This window comes from Nipponia nippon, unplaced genomic scaffold (assembly GCF_047370975.1).
Source record: "Nipponia nippon isolate SJK-2023a ecotype South Korea unplaced genomic scaffold, ASM4737097v1 scaffold_13, whole genome shotgun sequence".
Taxonomy (NCBI): domain Eukaryota; kingdom Metazoa; phylum Chordata; class Aves; order Pelecaniformes; family Threskiornithidae; genus Nipponia; species Nipponia nippon.
The window spans coordinates 246,592-266,123 of record NW_028262324.1 but is presented as its reverse complement, the minus strand read 5'-3'; the positions used below and the strand labels follow the sequence as shown (position 1 = coordinate 266,123).

At 44.2% G+C, this 19,532-nt stretch overlaps 2 protein-coding genes across 3 annotated transcripts; one reads left to right on the top strand and one right to left on the bottom strand.

Moving 5' to 3' along the window:
• Window positions 1–142: 142 nt before the first annotated feature.
• On the bottom strand, window positions 143–2,928 carry ROMO1 (reactive oxygen species modulator 1). Its single transcript, XM_087749343.1, has 3 exons — window positions 2,838–2,928; window positions 2,176–2,306; window positions 143–500 (listed from the first exon to the last, which is right to left on the bottom strand). Exons 2-3 carry the CDS (start codon window positions 2,304–2,306, stop codon window positions 392–394), a joined length of 240 nt encoding a protein of 79 aa, XP_087605469.1. The 5' UTR covers window positions 2,838–2,928; the 3' UTR covers window positions 143–391.
• On the top strand, window positions 2,904–16,520 carry NFS1 (NFS1 cysteine desulfurase). 2 transcript variants are annotated; one of them, XM_087749341.1, is made up of 13 exons: window positions 2,904–3,060; window positions 3,198–3,265; window positions 4,095–4,211; window positions 4,826–4,909; window positions 5,570–5,722; window positions 6,768–6,861; window positions 8,884–9,018; window positions 10,450–10,607; window positions 12,049–12,154; window positions 12,331–12,412; window positions 13,819–13,902; window positions 14,030–14,119; window positions 14,712–16,520. In XM_087749341.1, exons 1-13 carry the CDS (start codon window positions 2,952–2,954, stop codon window positions 14,773–14,775), a joined length of 1,344 nt encoding a protein of 447 aa, XP_087605467.1. In that variant the 5' UTR covers window positions 2,904–2,951; the 3' UTR covers window positions 14,776–16,520. The 2 variants fall into 2 exon arrangements, with proteins under 2 accessions (XP_087605467.1, XP_087605468.1); XM_087749342.1 differs by lacking the exons at window positions 2,904–3,060; window positions 3,198–3,265 and adding an exon at window positions 3,317–3,900.
• The last annotated feature ends 3,012 nt before the right edge of the window (window positions 16,521–19,532 follow it).

Below are 19,532 nucleotides of genomic sequence, written 5' to 3'. Positions count from 1 at the left end.
ATGAGAGAAATTTGATAGTTGATCTGAATTAGCCACAGAGTAACTCTCCTAGACTTGGGAATACAGGAATGCAATGGTGCAGCTCGACATCAACGCATCAGGAATGTGAGCTGCCCAAGTACCAAAGGGAGAAATGCGCACATTGTACTTATGCCTGTGAAACAGGAACTTTAATGTAGCACAAAGGGTTATTAATTCTCATCGTCATGGAGTAAGAGATAGGAGGAAAGTAGAAATTTGGTAAAAAGCATGTTTGCAATCAGCAGAGCAAGGAGGATGGTGCTTCACCATTTCATGAAGAGCTCTCGCTTCCAGGTATCTAAAGATTTTATTATGGTACAGAGGAGGAATGGCTGGACGGGGCACTCTGGGTTGAAACCCATGCTCCAGGTTAGCAGCGGATTCCCATACCAATAGCCATGAATGTCCCAAACGTCCCACCACTTTGCATCATCGTTTTGCCAACTCCACCCATCAGCTCTCGTCCTCTCATGCCAATCCTGAGATAAAGAAAAACACAGGAATTATACAAAAGCTGAAGCCTGACAGGTAACAGACATGCAGCAGAAAACACCTGATACAACCAGCTAATGGTTGCCTGAGTGCCCAAGTCAAACACGTCCTCTTCAGTCTAAATTTAAAGTGACACCACCTGCCTCCACAAGGAGACGGGCAGTGCCCCATGCCTGAGCTACTGCAAACAAAAATGGAGCTGTTCTCTTTGGAGCACTTGAGTAACCCCTGCCAAAGGCCCACGTGTATTTTTTCCTGCAGCAGTACCACCTGATGCTGTACCCTCCTGCCACACCATTAGCAGGAACAGCTTTACCTGCTAGTGCCCCAAATACCCTTAATTTGGAGAAAAACAATTGTGCTGTCCAAGTATTGACTTACCAGAGAATAAAAAGGGTCTGAGCTGTTGTACTACCATCCTGTCTGGCTGCAGTGGCAGTATTTTTAATACCACGAACTTAAAACTATGTTGTACACTGACTTCCTATTTACCACTGACACTGTATTTTTACCATGAGAAAAACCTGAAAGGTCTACAAGTTTCCAGAGGCATTTCTGTTCTCCAGTTCCCATTTACCTCAGGTCAGAACAAAACAAGAAGAACTGTTCCTTCTCGGGAAGCTCTTCTAATATTTGACTTTTAAGTGCTGCTGTGACTGTAGGGTCTAAGGAATTTCATGCACTTGATTTTTAAAACATGGAGATTTTCCCTCAGAAATGGTACAGCAGAGGTAACGTAGCTGTGTCAGTCAAATATGACAGAACCACTGTCACTGCTTCTTCTAAATACCCTAAATCCGTATTTTTTGCTAGTAATGTACCACTTCCAAATACTCTTCAGGATCTGAGAGAGATCAGAAAACTTTTTGAACTGTCTGATTAGACTTTGTGCCTTTTCCTCCTTTTAGGCTCGCCCATGTTTAATCACAGATTAAAAAAACCTCAAGCAGAAGGAGGTTTGCAAAATATGAAAGAGCTTATTTCAGTAATTCCTTTTCATGGGTGATGTGTGCCAAAACCAGTCAGTCAGCAGCGCAAGAGCTAACTTGGAGCAGTGAGCGTTCTTTGTTTCCGTGCCAGCATGCCGGGGAGCGCCAGGGGGAGGCAGACTGTTGTCCCTCTCTGATTCGCAATGGGAGTGTGCCAGTGCCAGCCACAGCTTTGCCTACACCCTTGCAATTGGGACTTGGGGTCAGTGCAGTAATTGCCTCCGTGCAGGGGGATGGGATGCCCAAAGCAACCACGATGCAGATACCCGGAGCGTGCAGAGTACCTCAGGAGGCTTTAGAGCAAGGAGAGGGCTGCACGTGTATCGGCACCGACAATTCATCCAGCTCGTCCTGGAGCTGATCTTCCACAGCCTCAGCTTCCCAGTGCAACCTCCCTTATGAGTGGCAGGAAAAGGTCTGCGAAACTGCGACCTCCTCGTACGCAGCTGACCTAGAGGTGATGCCCCACCATCACCAGACTTTCCCACTTGAGGCCGGGGCTGACAGCAGGCTCTTGAACTGTGGCTGGTCCAGAGCCACTGGCAAAGCTTCACCTACGTGAGACGACACAGGACCAGACCCGCACCTCTCTTCCCAATCCCAGAGCAGTAGCATTTCTCTCTGGCCATCGCTCTGTCATGACCTGTCCGTGGAAGCCATTTCCTTGGCATACCTGAGGCAGGAAAACGTGCCGAACAGCGCTCCTGCTGCCATGCCCACTGCAAAGCCCATCATGAAACCCATCTTTACTCTGTCAAAGCAGCTGGGCTGTGATTGCCCGTATGGGCCCACGGTCACAGGCATCTAGAAAAGAAAGCACAAAAAACCACATGGATAGACTATTTTGTCTAACACGCTTCTATACCGAAACTGTGCTAGAGAGCAGGCCCGCATGTTTCGCCCTCGGCAAGCCCCTGTGAGCACCGCTGTGTCCCCAGGGCTGTTTCAGGACATCGCTCAGTGCTCTTCAGCTCCCAGTGAGCAGCGCACAGTGTCGCTTGGCAAAGTCCCCGCTGCCGGGCCCGTCCTCCCGAGCGGCCACCGGCCTCAAAGCCAGAGGAGCGGGGCAGCGAACCTGCCCTTCAGGAGCCCAAGGCGAAGGCTCACGCCGCGGCCCGCCCCAGCGGCTCCCCCGGGAGGGGCGGCCTCCGCCTCCCGCCCGGCGCCAGGCCTCGCACCAGGGCCCTCAGCGCCCACTTCGCCCGCGGGTGCTTCGGCCGTGACGTGACGTGACGCGACGCGACGCGCCGCGCCCCTCCCCTGGGCGGCCCGGGCCTCCGCCGCAGCCCCCCGGGCCCGCTCGGGGGGCGAGGGCCGCCGCCGCCCCGCCCGTACCTCGCTCCCCCCAGCCGCGCCGCGCCCTCCGCCGCTGCCCGCTCCGCCCTCCGCTTCCGGCGCGCGCCGTGACGTAGACGGAAGGGGCGGGCAGGCCCGCCCCCCCCCGCGGCCATGCTGCTGTTGCGGCGCTTGGCGGCCCTGCGGGCGGCCCCCGCCCCCCGGCGGCTCTCGGCGGCCCCGCCGCGACCGGCATCGGGACAGGGACCAGCACCGGCACCGGGTAAGGCCGCGGGGGGCGGCAGCGGCGGAGCCCGAGGCGCGGGCGGGCTCGGCCGGCGGAGTGCGGTCCCGCCGCTCCCGCGGCCGCCTGACGGCGGCTCGTCTTCCCTCTCTCCCTCCTTCCCTCCTTCCCTTCAGGGCGAAGCAGCGATGGAGGCGGCGCCCTGCGGCCGCTCTACATGGACGTCCAGGCCACCACCCCGCTGGTGAGGGCCGGGCCTCGCCGGGGCTGCGCTCTGTCCCGGCCTCTCGCGTTCTCGGGTCGCGGCGCCGGCGCCCCTGGGCTGCCCGTGCCCTGCAGCCGCTGCATCGGCCCCGAATCCGCGGTTTCCCCCCAAAGAACAGCAAGTACAGGGGGAAGGGGAGAAGTAGACTTTGCTTCTGTTCTCTTTTTTCTGGAGCGCTCGCCTGTTTCCCGAGTTGGAGGCTCTCCCTGCGCTCCTGGGTTGGCCCTGGATAAAGCAGCGTCGCTGAACGTTAGCTGTAACGCCAGGCGCGTTTATCTGGGGCACAGGGGACCTGGGTCATCCTCCGAAGGGCCGCCTCATCGCTGCCGCCGCCCCCGGGGCGTGCAGGGGCTCGGTGCCTCCGTTCGCGTTCTGCGGGCGCGCTGCAGGGCGGGAGCAGTGGCAGAGCCGCGCTGGGGCTCGCGCCGAACTCTGTGGGGGTGGCTGTTGCTTTGAGGGGCAGCCAGAAATTCATTTAACCAAAATACTCGCCTGTGTAATTTTTCCCGACTTTTTAAGACATTGTATGTCTTCTGCTCAGAAAATCATGTTCTTCTGTGATCATCTTGATGCAGACCAAGGTTATGTGTGAGAGCGCAGAATGTAATTGCCGGGTACTCATATTTGCCGGAGGCTATGTTGTATATGACGTGCAATAACCTCGAGTTTTCGAGATCTGGCCTGAGCTAAGTGTAGACACTGCAGCAGAAGTGCTGCTAATCCTGGGGCGGAGGGAGCGGGGGGGTGTGTAGAGGGGACAGAGATGCTTTTTCTTTGTTTCTAAGGCTGGCTGGTTTGTGCCCTGCAGGATCCCAGAGTCCTGGATAGCATGCTCCCGTACCTGACGGCCTACTATGGCAACCCCCACTCCAGGACCCACGCCTACGGCTGGGAGAGTGAGGCTGCCATGGAGAAGGCGAGGCGGGTGAGTCTTCGGCTCTCCACAGTCACAGTGGTTTTGCTGCTGGTGAGGAAATTCAGTGTCAAAAGAAAATCAAAAGCAGTGATAAAACTGTTGTAGTTAGTTAGTTCTCTGTAGGCTGGATTTGGCAGCTTCCTCTTTGCTTAGCTGTGATTTAGCAGATTTATTGCAAGAAAAAATAGTGAGATTGGAGCAACTGAAATGGCAGAAACTAATACTTTAGGCAAAGGTGCCTCAGGATTTTTGGTTTCCTGAGCTCACAAGCATGCTGCTGCAGTAATCAGGCTAACTCCATATTTTATCATTCTCCTAATCTTAGGTATGGGTCTCTGTCATTTTTTTTGGAAGTAACGTGTACTGGGTTATTGTCTACTTAACTCTTATGTTCTTTTATGATGGCTAATGCTTAATAGCACTACTGTTAATGACTATGAATTCCTTACGTATTTTATATTAATGCAGATATTTAGACTATTGTACCTGTAGCATAACTTTGTGAGATACTAGCCTTTCGAGGCTCAAGGGAATATTCTTGAAAACATTTTACATGTGTTTTGCTGTGTTGAATTAATTGTATTTTGTCTTAACAAATCAAATTTGTATTTCTTTTTAAACAGCAAGTTGCAGATTTAATAGGAGCTGATTCAAGGGAAATTATATTTACCAGTGGTGCAACAGAATCAAATAATATGGCAATTAAGGTAAAAGGTTTATACTGATAACTATTTATTATGTTAAAATTATGCTCTTAAGAACTGTATGCATGTTTCAACAGTTTAAATGTTAATATGTTGGCCTAGTTAGCAAATATTTGCATTCCTGGATTTAATCCTTGTGATATTCTGCTACAGAAATGCAGGAAATACCAGGATGTTTTGGTGCCCAGGACATGGTTTTGAGGACGGATTATAATACTCAATGTTTATCTTATGTGCGCCAGATACAATCCTTCTGCTTACATAATTAAAATCTTTTTCATGAAATATAGTGGAGATGCTGATTACAAACTTTTTTCTGACTAAGACTAGGTAGTGTTTTAACCTTTAATATGTGGTTGTTCAGACTTCTCATTGTATATGACTCCATTGCAAATGTTTTTAAAAAAGTATTTCTGTTAGTAGTGTCTAGAACTTAGTTAACATTTTCACAGGCTTTTTAAAAAGTGAGATGCTTTGAAAAATGAGTGCTTCTGGAAATATGTACTGTGAATTACATGTCGGTACCTTTTAGATTCATGACTTGGGGCAAACATAATGAATTGTATCTAAATAGTAATTTCTTGTTTCCAATCATTTTGTGTAAAGCTTGCTTTTTTCAGTGGCCTAATGGCAAATTTCTTGTTCATGGATTGTGCCTGACAGGGTGTTGCAAGGTTCTATAAATCCAGAAAAAAGCATATCATTACTACGCAAACAGAGCACAAGTGCGTGTTGGATTCTTGCCGTTCCTTGGAGACAGAAGGTTTTCGGGTCACGTATCTACCTGTTAAAAAAAATGGGCTCATAGATTTGAAGGTAGGTTGTTCACTGACAGAAAGAAAGTGAAAATAGAAGAGGTTTTTGCTTTAAATTGATGTTCAAGAGGACCTTGTGTCCTCTCGATGATAAAGAGCAAAAGATGATAAATATCACAAGGTAGAATGAGAGTCACAGTCAAATCTCTGTCACAGTTGGAGACGGATTTTCTGTTCTGTCTGGTGCTCTAGACTTTTTCTCAACCAAAACATCCATCTCTCATCCCACTGTTCACCTGCTGTCATTCATAACCATGCAGGTGGAGCTGTTGCATACCCTATAGAGAGCCCAGTACATGGCTAGGATGGAGCTGGCTTTGATACAGGAGGCAGTGGTGAAATTTCATGACCTGAGCTACTCACGGCATCAGACACAGTGATTACAATACTCCCTCCTGATTGCTGTCCATGAACTGACCCTTCTGGGTGTACTGGCCTCAGTCCTGGGATTTAGAAGTTGTACATGCTTATTTCATTGTTTGTGTCCTGTAATACAGGACAGCATCAGTTTTATTTCTACCCCCGTCATCTGGCCTGGAGAGATGTGTGTGTTTGCGGTGGGGTAGAGGGATCAGGCCTGCAGGCGCAGCAGTGTTAGTCATGTTCTCTGAGAACTTTGCTGGCAGACTCCTTTGCATGACACTTTCTTGTATATCGTGCAGTTCCTTTATAGCCAACGCACTTTGTCTAGATGTGGCTTAAGCTGTTTTGTGGGTAGTTAATTCATTAAAGAAAATAGATCAGAGGAATGTATGAGGCATAGCAAAAGCCTGTTCTGACTTGATGTAATCAAGTCAGGTGGCACAGTGCATACCAGGGTTAGGATATGTAGAAATGCAAGTGATCATGCTCCTCTTCCTACAGGAATTTTGTGTTTACATGGATTAGTGCTCTCACCCGGACTGTTTGTCAGAACCCAAGGGGTTTGTTGGAAATGTGCTAGCTAGGAGGCTGGTGGTTAAGATTTGCTAGCAAATCGAAGGTGTGCACAGGAATCTTGCTTCTGTTCTTAGTCACAACTTCTGTCTGTTTGAATATTTCACCAGGAATTGGAGGCTGCGTTCCAGCCAGATACAAGTTTGGTTTCTGTAATGACTGTGAATAATGAAATAGGAGTAAAGCAGCCAATTCATGACATTGGTAAGTACGCCGTGGCTTCCAGAGGCCAGCTAATGTTGCTTCTGCTTCATTTTACTTAATATTTTCACAGCCAAGTGCTACTGATGCAAAAGATTAGATGTAGTATAATTAAGGAATAAATAATAATGCTGTCTCAAATAAAAACTTAGTTTAAAAGGGAAATGAGAACAAAATTCAGTACTTTTTACAGTGAGTATTGCAGCAATTATAGCCTTGTAGTACAGATCAGCTGCAGTGTTTCTAGTTTCATTCTGAATTGTACAATGGATAAAAAAATAGCACAGAATAACTGGCCAAATTGAGTTTGCATACTCTAATGGTTTACTGAGCACTTGTAGTGTTTAAGAGGAGATATGTGCAGAATTTGGGATGGGAGGGGATGGTGAGCATGAAACTTAGACGCCCTTTCCCCCCTCAGTATTGCCATATACAGTCATGAACAATTGGTTTGGAGGTCAAAAGGCTGCTGAAGAGTCAGGTTTCTGGAACAGGAGGCAGGGAGAGGGTGAGGCAGGCTCTGAGCAGGCAGATGGCGGGACGGGGACCTCAAAGCAGTCTGGCAAAGCAGGTGCAGGGAGAGCTGGAGAACTAGGGTCGTTGGAGCAGGCAGGGTGAGCGGGTGGCCCACATATGCAGCTCCCGGAATCCTGTGGTGTTATCCTTGATAACGTTTCCCATGACAGTGACAAAACACGCCCCCCCTGCCTCCTTCATATTCAAGGTATCCTTTCATAAGATGTTTTGAGGTTTTTAGACAGTTTTTAGGCTTTGGCCTCTGCCCTGGAGTTTATACTTCGTGGTTCTGGAGGGAATTGTTTTCCCAGGCTGTGGCAGGCGTCTTATCCTGTTGTGCAGCTGATTTTGCTCTTGCTTAGCTGCTGCATTTTTTTTTTTCTTTATTATGCTCAAAGCAGCATTTTCCCCAAGGTTCTTCAGGTTCTGTTTCTTCATTGACAAGTAATTAAACATCAGTGAGTTGCTTATAGGCCTGAGGACTCTATTTTCTTCCTGTGCTTTTATTGGCAAGGCCGTTACTGTTGTGCCACGCTTAAATGCCAGATACCTGATACCGAGCTCTGGTTCCCACAGTAGGTTCTCGTAACACCTTGATAACAGGTCTAATAGGCCAGGACTGGGGCCTTGGGGAGTTAACCCAAGGCCCTGTTAGCATGAGGCCTGTGACCTGATATTAGCAGTAGCAGTGCCGTTCTTGCTGGACCACAGGACGACAACTTCTCCTGTGAAAGATAATGCTGAACTTGTGCAAATGAGAGGTCTGGGATGCAGCTGTGCTAGGTACAGATTCTGTGGAAGATGGGTTGTAGGGTTTTTGATGACAAAAATAAATAATATTTAAGTTCATTGCCCATGAACATTACATTATTTTGTTCCTTAGTGTATTTTAGCTCTTGATGCAAAAACATTGATTACACGCTTGAGTGACTTCCGGTGGGAGTAATCGGCATGTGTGAGGACTAGTGACAATTCTGAGAACGTTTTTGATGCTGAGTATTGCAAAACTTGGAAAATAGAGGAAATGGCGTAAAAATACTTGGCAAATATAAACTTGAAAGTAAGACTGGCTTGTACTGGACTGGTGTTGAGAAGAAAAATAATCAAGAAAAAAAATTTTAATTTTGTCCAGCCGTGGAGTCATCCCTGTGCGGAAACTTGGATGTCCCGTGCAGCCATTTGTACTTAAACTTAGTAGGTGTGAGTTTGGAAACAATCTCACTTCTTAACAGCAAAAGACTTTAACTTCTCAACTGAAGAAATTCACTGTAATCTTACCTGCTGACCTGCCTAAACCTGTGCCCGGCTAGGCATCAGCTAGAATAGCTCCTACACAGCTTTAGACACTTTACTGTAAAAGAAACATGACAGCACACATTTTTTCCTTTGTCACCTCAGAACTGGTCCTTGCTATAAACTGATACTTTAGATTCGTTGTTGGAATCATTGGAATCATAACGATTAGATGAGATAATGTGGGGTTTTTTTGCTTTTGTGTTTTTATTACAGGTGAGATCTGCCGTGCACGTAAGGTTTTCTTCCACACAGATGCTGCACAAGCAATTGGTAAAATTCCTATGGATGTCAACAACATGAAAATTGATCTAATGAGCATCAGTGGCCATAAAATTTATGGGCCCAAAGGTACTTACTGAAGTGCTTTTCTAGAGAATTGTTGTTTCCATGCTTACCTTAAGGTAACTACACAAGGTATGAAGTCAAACCTGTCTGTCATAGTGACTGTTACTTAAACTGTAGAAAACTATTGTAAGACTGGTATTGGACTGGTTTTGGAGTAGTTCAGGCACAGCTGCCAGACTTAAAGCTGTGATAAGTGGATCTTTGGTGCTGAGGGGTTGTGAGGTGGCTTCACTGAAGGAAGAAACAGTATCTTATAATGGTGGCAGCATTAGGAGGAGCGGCTTTTCAGGAGTCATCTGCTTGGTGTGAAGCAGCGTTGATGCTGAAACGATTGAAATTAAATCACTGGTTTATAGGGCAAAGTTTATACCCAAGTATAACTAAGTTGCAACAATGAGATCAAAAGATAACTTTTAGTTTAAATTCTTAGTGATTTTGGTTGTCTTCTACTTCCAATGGCTTCTTCCCCCCAACCCCATTTGTGTATCTTCTTTGCAGAATGGGGTTTAACATCCGGCTATGGATTTTCTAGTTGACTCCCAAATAGTAAAAGTTCAGCTATTATCACTGTCACAGTCCATTTGGTTTATAACACTGGATATAGAAGGACAGAAATCAGGTTTGCTGTATTCTATGTTCTATTTGGAAACAAAAGACAAAATTATTATTTTTTCAATATGTCGTCTTTTTCTGTACGAGCTCTCCTCAGAGCTGAAGACATATCTCTGGACGAGGACTAAGTTTTCAACCAGTAACTTTGAGCAGGTGGCAGACATAAATTTTCACAACTTCTTATGACCAGAAATTGCAGCCATTCTTCCTGTGGTGACAGTCACTCGTTAGGTATGCCAAGGCACGTGAAGACATGGAAATCAAGTTTCTGAGTGAGGAGACTAGAGAGTGAAATTGCCTGGCTGTCAAAACTGGCTCATCTAATCTGCCCATTGGTGCCACAGATGGGTCTCCCTAATGAGAAGAATGGAAGACGACTCCTGTAACTGGTGCTGACCTGGTAATCCAGGGAAAAGAGTTCTTCTAGAGCTTTCAGTTGAAAGTCAGTAAGGGAACATCAATGAATGAAATATTTGCACATAAAAACTTCAATGCAAAGGAATGAACTTCAGCTGTGCACAGGAATTGTGAGAAGTAAGGGAAGTATGGAATCCTTAGGTGGCTGAAGCACATTGGGAGAAACTGAGCTTCTCCCATGGCTGAAGCTCTGGGAGCCTGAATGAAGAAGAACGTGAATGCTGGTAACAAACAGCATTTCCCAGAAAATATTGTGCTTCTATACGTGTTCCCTACATTTTTCTCCAGCGAGGTGTCCAAATATGTGTTTACTGTGGAAATAAGGAATGTTTCCAAACCTTGGAGTCCCTTTCCATAATGTCAGAACTGTGGATATATACTAAAACGGCTTTCCTTGTTTTCAAGGGGTTGGTGCTATCTATGTTCGCCGTCGGCCACGCGTCAGGCTAGAACCCCTGCAAAGTGGGGGAGGCCAGGAGAGAGGACTGCGTTCTGGGACTGTGCCCACTCCTTTAGCAGTGGGCCTGGGGGCAGCGTGTGAAGTGGCACAGCAAGAGATGGAGGTATGTGGGAGAAGATATTTGTCCTGGATTCCAGAAAATAATATAACATGGCCAGTTAGGTCTTAGATTCCTTAGTCTATTTGTGTCCATGTGCCTGAATTAAATTTGAATCTTGTATTGTAACATAAAGTAAATGTTTTGAGATCTTCAAGGATGTTTTGGAGTAATTGGAAGCTGATTTTCAGCTTTCTTAAGTTTCTTTTTTCTTGAAGTGGTTTGAATGATGGGTTTCTACAAGTTTACGGTTGACAGTTTTAGTGAAATGCAGCTTTAAGTGCGTGTACTCATCTCTCCATTCTGCACACATGTATTAGCAGCATCTCTGAAATGGAATAAATCATGTTTATGTAATGTATGTTGAAAAAAAAAAAAAAACCACAAACTTCCTAGTCCATTATCATACTTATTAAATGTATACAAGTTCAAGTTTACTGCAGCTTTGCAACTAAAATTTTTTTTTTTTCCTAGCTTGGACAGTAAAGTTTATTTGCTAGGTCTGGTGTCTAAGCCTCTGTGTGCTGCTATATCTGTTTGAGGGCACCAATGCATTCCTTACAGCTGGAATGTAAAAATCCTTTAATATAGTGCCAATGGGATGCATAAGCCAGATATCTGTACACATAGGATCAAGCTTCTTCCTGGGAGACAGAGAGCTGCCATTTGAGCTGGGTGGTTATGGAAGCCTTGTTAGAGGCTGGAGAGCCTCCAGAGCCTGAATTCCACACAGGCCTCGTATCTGGATTCTCTTCCTTGCCTGGCAGAGTTTTAACGTTTCTAAACCAAGTAATATTTGAGATAGCCTTGTTTTCGTCTAAAGCATTTTCAAGCATGTAAACAAGAATGAATTGCATGTGTGCATCTGGCTGTTTCTGTGCACCGGAGCTGATACCATACCTTACTGCTTTTTTAGCATAAGTGACCTAGTTTTTTAGTCTAGAACAAGACACTGCACGTGGGCAGTTCTCATTGCGTAGGTTATGTGTTGTAAAAGCTGAGTTCACAGTAATTTGGAAGTCTGTCTTCATGTAGTACAGTATGAGAGCTCCTAGGGAAATAAGGGGCATTTACCATAATAGATGCCCTTTCTTGTGTTGTAAAATGCATCATCTTATGCATTGCCTAACTTGTCTTTAAACACAAAGAACTCGGTGCTTTTATGAAAGCCACTTTGTCAGCTTGTATATATAGATCTTTCTGAATGGTTAGGAATATTTTTGAAGGCTGAGCTAGCTAGGACCAAACTGGTAATTCTCTTTTAAAACAGCCTCTAGAGTAGGGAAAGTTTGAAAGTTTCTTTTTAAGTTTCAGATGTGTTCTTTCCATAGTCTAACCAAACCTAGCTACTTCAGGCTGCTCATGGCTGGTGACACAAAGCAGTCTGAGTGAGGTCAAACTGTACACTGTTTATTATTTTGGTCTCTTTTTCTGGTTTCTTTGCTAGTATGACCATAAGCGAATCTCACAACTGGCAGAACGACTGGTTACAAAAATAATGAGTGAAGTTCCTGATGTGGTTATGAATGGAGATAGAGAGCATCGCTATCCAGGTAACATTAGCAAAATCCTGAGCCCGTTAGAACTGTCTAGCTCCTCAGTGTTAATGGCCATGACTGAATAATGCACTGTAGCTACACATTGTGCAAGTACTGCCATGTGGGGTAGGATTTGCCCTAGATTTCAGTTGATGGAAGGTTTTTTTTCTATTTCATTTATTTGTACATAGGATGCATCAATTTATCTTTTGCATATGTGGAAGGGGAGAGTCTTCTGATGGCTCTGAAAGACGTGGCGCTCTCTTCAGGAAGGTAGGTGGAATGTGTGGGAAGGATAGCAGTATATTTTAGAGAGAAAATAACATCTGCTAATGGAGGTACAAACAAAGGAGTGGTCTCCTCTATGCCCCATATTTGTGTATTCGGTTAATGAGTCAGCCTGGCATTGGTTGCATTCTAAGATGGTGTTTCTCTGAAGTGGCACATTTCAAATGGAGGTCAAATTTACTCATCCTGAAAGAAAAAAAAAAAAAAACAAACACGCAAACAAAACCAGAAAAACCAACCTAGAAATTCCTACCTGCCAGCCTTGCAGACTGGTTACCTGCAATCCAAGTAGCCTTGACTTGTAACTGCCGGTGACACTTTCATTCTAAAGGCTACCAGCATTTGAGCAGCTTCTGTCCTTGAGCAGGATTTCACACACGTGGCAGATTGTAACTAGAATCCAGCGAGGCTGGACAAATATCTGGATTAAATTAGCTCATAGTGCCTGTGTTTAACGCAAAAGGAGAAAGAAAATGGAATATACTTTTAGGGAGCTCTGTTGACTCTGCAGGAGTGACGAGTAACGTTTCTGTTACTAAGACAAACTCGATCCTTATGATTAAGTTAATGGAGTGTAAAGATGCCTTCCTTTCTTCACCTTTGAGAACAAAGCAGTCAGCATATCTTAATTAGAAATATGTTGGCACTATAAACAGGAGGAACAAGTCTCCACGTGACTGTCTCTGAAGCCGAACACTTCTGTAATTTGAAAATCTCTTCTGAGGCTCTGCTTTGTGCACCAGAGAGCTGTAAACAGCTCTCCAGTTTGTGCTGCATGTTGCTACCTGTGAAAATTGAGTAACAACATGTAACCAGTTTTGCCTCCTGCTTCAAGATGGAAGTTCTCTCTACTGACGACTATAACTAGATCATCTTGTTCTGGATTCCTCTGGGCATTGTTTTTCATTTATTTGTTCTGCTGCCAAACAGCAGCTTGTGAAGTCTTTTTTTCTTTTTTAATGTTCCTGTTATGTTACCTTCTCTGGCTAGTTCTGTCTTGGCTCCTTTGTCTTTTTTTCATGGCCTTCACTTCAGCTACCTCTTAGTGTACATTCCCGCTGCTTCTGTTTGGCATTGTGTTTATTCTTACTGTGTTATCTGTGTTCTCTCTTCTTACATCCTGCTCCTAATTTATTACCCTCATTCTCTTGTAATGTCTGCCCCTTCCATTCTTTTTCTTCAGCAGCAGAAATACTACTCTTCTTGCTTGTATTCACTGGTGGTTTCTAAGAGGCTGGGGAAGCTGATATAGGTTGTTGTTAAGAGTCATAGTAATATTAAATGTCTAAGTGAGCTGTTCTTTGTTGGGAGGAGGTTAGTGAAGTGTTACTTTAGTGTAGCATCTGCAGATGAACAAAAATTTGAAATTTGCCTGCCTTCCCTTTCCCCAGTGCTTGCACATCAGCTTCTTTGGAGCCTTCTTATGTTTTGCGGGCAATCGGAACAGACGAAGACTTGGCTCACTCATCTATAAGGTGTGTGGAGTGGTCTTCCCTAATGCTTCCAAATATTTTTCTTTTCTGCTAAAGGTAGGTGGTGGACTTGTTCCACCCCTCCATATGCATGTTATTCTAGTTCTTTAGTGGTTTTCTTTTGGTTTAGATTTGGCATTGGCCGTTTCACTACAGAGGAAGAAGTAGACTATACAGTGCAGAAGTGCATACAGCATGTTAAGAGGCTGAGGGAAATGAGGTGAGCCATCTTCTTATTGAACATAAAGACTTCGTAGGTATGATAATCATTTGAAGAGTTGGATTTAGTTGAAAGTTTTATTGTTTGTTTCAAAAATCTGGTGATGTCTCTGTATATAAGCAAGCAGTGTTGCCAGAGTGGGTAGTGGGCCTGATCTTAACAGTAGTGACAAATTTTTAAAGAAAAAAACCTGATAACAAACCTTCTCCCAGATCCTGCCTTTGTCAGGGAAAGAATACGAGTAGGGCAAGCATGTAGGGCAGTACTTAGAAGTTTCTAAGCCAGAGATGGTATTACTGAGTTTATGTATTAATAAGTTGTTTTAGGGCTCAGTCTCAAAGAGACACGAATACGTTATACCTAAAGTGGGAGCAGGAAATGAGGTGGAGCACCTGCCCTCTCGCCTTCTGTATTTCGGGCTGAGGACACAGTGGAAGACTGATCGTCTGAAGCTCACTGTCCTCCAGAAGGGGAAGACAGGTAGATAGGTATCTGCTAATTTCTTGTGGAGTTGATGAAAATGTCTGTTTGGTTATTGTTGATGTTGTCTTGTGCGTTTTAGATAGCCCTCATTTTTCTTCTTTCTTTACAGCCCCCTGTGGGAAATGGTGCAGGATGGAATTGACCTCAAAAGCATTAAATGGACTCAGCACTGAGAAAACATTGCTATCTATGGAGTAGATGTGGATTGAAATGCATTTTCTGTACATTCCTGAACAAATTATGCAGCACGTCTGTTTTTTGACACTTGCAGTTTGACTGGAAAACTATCCTTTCTGATCACAAAGTCTAAGAAGCCAAAAATGAAACTAGTCTTTATCCTGGAGAAAGGCAGGATGATGTAATACCCATTGCATTTATATTGACCCACAGAAATTTATGCTAAAACATAGTTTATTTCTAAATGTATTTTCTAATAAGACAATGAAACTCCTGGGCCAGTGGTGTCCTGGCAAGAGGTTGCTGCTTCTCAGTGTAAAACATCCCGTGTAGCTGTTCTGTTTGCAGCACGGACCTATTGCCAGGCCTCCCGTTCTTTCTGTTTGAGGCGGGCGTCCTGCAACAGCAGCTGGTTTTGTGCTGCTCAAAGGCGTTGTATTGCAAGAAATTCTCGCTTGGCGTTTCTAGAGGAAAAGGATGCCTCAGTGTGGGTATGTGCCTTCACAGTTAAGTTGTACGTGCAGTTAAGAACAATTTTTTTTCTGAAACTGAGTATTTTTGGCTCTTTTTCCTTGGTTTTATCTATTTTTGGGTGATGCTTGTACAGACCAGCGTGCACTAATCCAAAACATCCTTCTGCATTACAGAGTTTATGATACAATGATGATGATGCACTTAGCTGTCCCCTCCACTGTGTTTTTTCCATGCAATTTTTTTCTAAGTAAGGAAAGAAGTCTTGAATGACTGGGGGAGGGGGGTAGGCAGAATATGTCAGCTTCAGTTGCAGTACCAGTTTAGTTGGAACATGACTGGTGGAGGTGGTGGGGAGAGCAGATAAAGTGCAATGTCTTAATGCAGTCTGGGTTTTTTGTTTTGTTGTTCTTTTTTCCCCCCTCCCCTTCTGATGAGTCCTTTGCTGTTACTCAGAGTTTGCCTGTGGGCTCTTGGCTTCTGTCACTTGAGGGAGTCTTGCCCAGTTAAGCCTGGATGTTTTGTCTGGTGATAAGAAGGTGGGGCTCTGGAGCTTTCTCTGCGTGGCAGACTGTACTTCTAGGGACTTACACGGGAATCCCTTCCCTGCAAATGCTGGGGGAAAGTGTCTGTTAAAAAGGGTTTGATGAGATTAATTCATGTCAGTGTTTCTCCTTTCTTACCTTTGTTGATCTTTCCAGTAGGAAACTTCACCCCATATTACAAAGTGCCTTTGTTTCAGTTGCATAAGCAGACAGCTCTCAAATTAGTTTTGTTGATTGATGGATGCTGCATTAGCTGCTGAATTTAATATACCCTTTAGATAGCTTCAGCTTTTACATTACATGGTTCATCCTCGAGGTAGATACCATCCAGAACTGAAGATGTGCTAAGTCTCACACAGTGGATTGTGTTACAGAAGCTTGGGGGTTTTTTTTGTTGTTTTTTTTTTTTTTTTGTTACCAAGGACAGATTTGGTTGGTTGTAATGCAAAGCTAATCCTCAGTGGCTCTATTTGAAATTATTAGCTTTAGCAGTTTTAATATTGTAGCGCTGGCGCCTTCTATTTCATGACAACATTGTTAAAACTATCATATGCATAAATAGGTTTTAGAGGTGTTGTATGGACTATGTTTTATCCTTGGGCCATACATGTTTTCTGGATTAAGTATGCGATAACACTTTCCCAGCATGTTTTAGAACTGTATGCTTATGAAATTGTTCTTTGTGTTTCATGGATGATAAAAAATATAGATAAGATTTAAACTTGGCTACTTTCAGTCTTTTCGGATCCACCTTTCTGGCTGAACTATGCAGCACAATTAGTAGGTTGCTAAATTGCAGCCTTTCATTAGAGAACAGAGAAAGATAAACTCCTAAGTTTTCTGTGAACACTGTTAGAAGCTCTTTCTGTCATCAAGTCGACATTTGACTTTTGATGAGTCATTCTTTTCAAACTCAGTGCCTGATCTGAGCCATTTTTTTTTAAACTCAAACAGCTTAAATTGTGATTATTTTGAGAAAAGGGAGCCCCAAATCTTGAAGATTCTGAGCACCTCTTATGTGCTAAGATTTAACATATAAATTCTACATGTAAAGGTTTGGGCAACTCATTCACACTGTTAACAAATGTTGGTTTGAAAATGCTTATAGGACAAGATGAGGAAAAATTTATAGTGGAGATACTTTTCCCCATTACAGAAAGAAGTAATGCCAAGGATGAAAGTCTAGTTGTAGACCACTGAATGCAGTTAAAGCTTTTTGTATGGGGAAGTAAATTTCTTTGGGAGGAGAGTATTTACAAATGGAACCACCTGTAACTCAGAAGGGAGGGAGCTGTGGGGTTTTTTTTGGGTGATTAATTGGAGCCATCTGCAGGGCATTAAATTAATAATACAAGGTGAGGCTACCAGGAAGGTGAGGATTTAGTGTCATCATTTTGCAAGTGTCCTAAAAATTGAACCAGTGTGACAAACAGGAATAAAATAAACTTCCAGTAGTGTGAGATGGTTAAGTAATAGAAGGGGAGAAAAAAATTAGAGTTGCCTGTTCTGGACTTGAGGAGACAGAGAGAAAGAGGGTCAGTTGACAGATTTGTTGACAATGTTATACAGCCAGCCATAAACTTATTGGGGATTTTTTTAAATGATAAATTAACATAAACACTATTGCCTCCAACAAAATACTGCCTCTTATCTTCGATCTTATATCTGCCTGACTGATTGGCTTGCTGTTCTCTGTCTGCTGTCACTTCAGTTATGGTCCAACTGTTACCGGTCGAATTGTTTCTGCTAACAACATGTATGCCCCGTGCTTTAAAATGATAAGTTTCCCAAAGCTTAGTCCCAGAAAGTTGGCCTAAAAGATCTCTTCTCCACTAAAGACAGTTTTGATAAAATTTCAGGATGGTGAATAAGGTCCTGCACTGGAAGAAAGCAAATGCCAGTTTTTAAAATGGACAAGCTGAGTGCTTGGGAGAACTGAGCACTCTGACAGCTGATGTTCCTCATGTCTATCCAAAACAGAGAAATAAAAAAAGGCTGGTACAAGATGCTCTTATAAGAAGAAAAGCTCATACTAATGAGCAATCAAAGTGGTTTTGTGCTGAGTAGGCATAGTAAAACAAAGTGTTTAATTTACTTTTAAAAAGTAACTATACAGGATCAATAAGGCACATCATAGCTGACTGACAGATTTTAAGTATAGATAGGAACGAGGAGAGTATTTCTGGGAGGCACCTGTGAGTATTATTTCTGTTGAACATTTTTCTAACTGATCTGGAAACAATTAAGACTTGCAGTTGGCATGTAGTAATCAGAGAGGAAAATACAAAGTAGTATGAATCATTTAGTAAACTGAGTTTATTCATCCAAGCCACATCCTTGTAGAAATGAAGGAATAGGATCAGAAGTTGTGTTTACAGAATGGTATCTCTAGGGTGCTGGAGAAGCAAGGAGCCTGGGATTTGGGGTGATGTTTCCAGACTAATGATGTAGCAAAAGTATAATGCAAGGAGGAAGACATTTTTATTGTTTTCCTCAAGCTTTACTTTAAAGTGTCCTGTGCAAATTTTTTTTACTAATTGTGTACCTAACACCCTACTTCAGTTTTGGTTCAGGTGGAGGAGACAGATAAATTAGTGTGCTCTCAATAATTTCCTAGTATGTAATAAAGGCAAATCCCATTCTTTTCTAACACCGTTTTTCTCTGCCTTGCTTCCACCACATGCATGTTACAGGGGACCGTACTGGACATTACTAACAATGATCCCTGATCCCTGTCTTTTAACCTTCTGCATACCAGTGTTTTGCTTTCCAGAGACACTTTTCCCCCTGCTGTTGGTACCTAGTTGCATCGTGCTGCCAACTCCTCTTTGGTACCCTTGATCACTTGGCCTGCTCCTAATACTAGTCCAGGATTTTGTTCCCTCTCATCCACTCTACAAACAAATCTGCTTCTGTTAATCTTGAGTGAACTAAATATTCTCTCCCCATGAAAATCTGGGTTTGGCTGAGAAGGTAGGTGGAGACCTGTGGAGGTAATCTGTGTCACAGGCATCTTTTCCAGGCTTTGCTCCAGCTGAGCTTGAGCTGCAGCACAGACCAGAACACTTGTGCAAGGACATGTGCTGGTCTGCAGCAGCTGTCCAGGACATCAGGACTTGCTCTCTAGTGTGCCTTCGTGGAGTCAGTATGGACACAGTCTAGAGGCCTACTGAGGATTATGTAGTTTGGTCCTGGTTTTTTTGCTGGTCCACACAGTAAACGTCTTAAGTATCTCCACCAGATTTTATTTCAGCCTCAAAAAGCAACGTGGTGACTCATCACATTGCACAAAAGCTGAAAAGTCTTAGTTTTCTTCTGACCTGGAATACTCCAGCACTGCTCTTTGTTATCCTACAACTTCTCCCTGCTGCAGGGTGGCTGGCACAGCCCGGGAAGTGCTGCAGTGCCACAGGGCGAGGCCCTGAGCTGCAGGTGCTCCTGCTGCCCCTCAGGTACCTTGGGCAAGCAGCTCTCCAGGGGGTCCGGCAAGCCTGGCTGTGGATGCCTTGGGTGACTCCAGTCGCCTGCTTCTGGCTGTGCTGAGGGGTGCATGCTGGCAGCTAACCCTGCCTAGTGTCACTAAGGCTATGAAAAGACAAATTACTGGATACTACCTACAGCAATCCAGAAGTGATGTGTAAGCAGATGGCACGCCTAGCAAGACAAAAAGGAGGTGTTAGCTTGACAGAGCTGATAAATGTTCAGGGCAGCCGTTATCATAAATACCACTTAAAGGA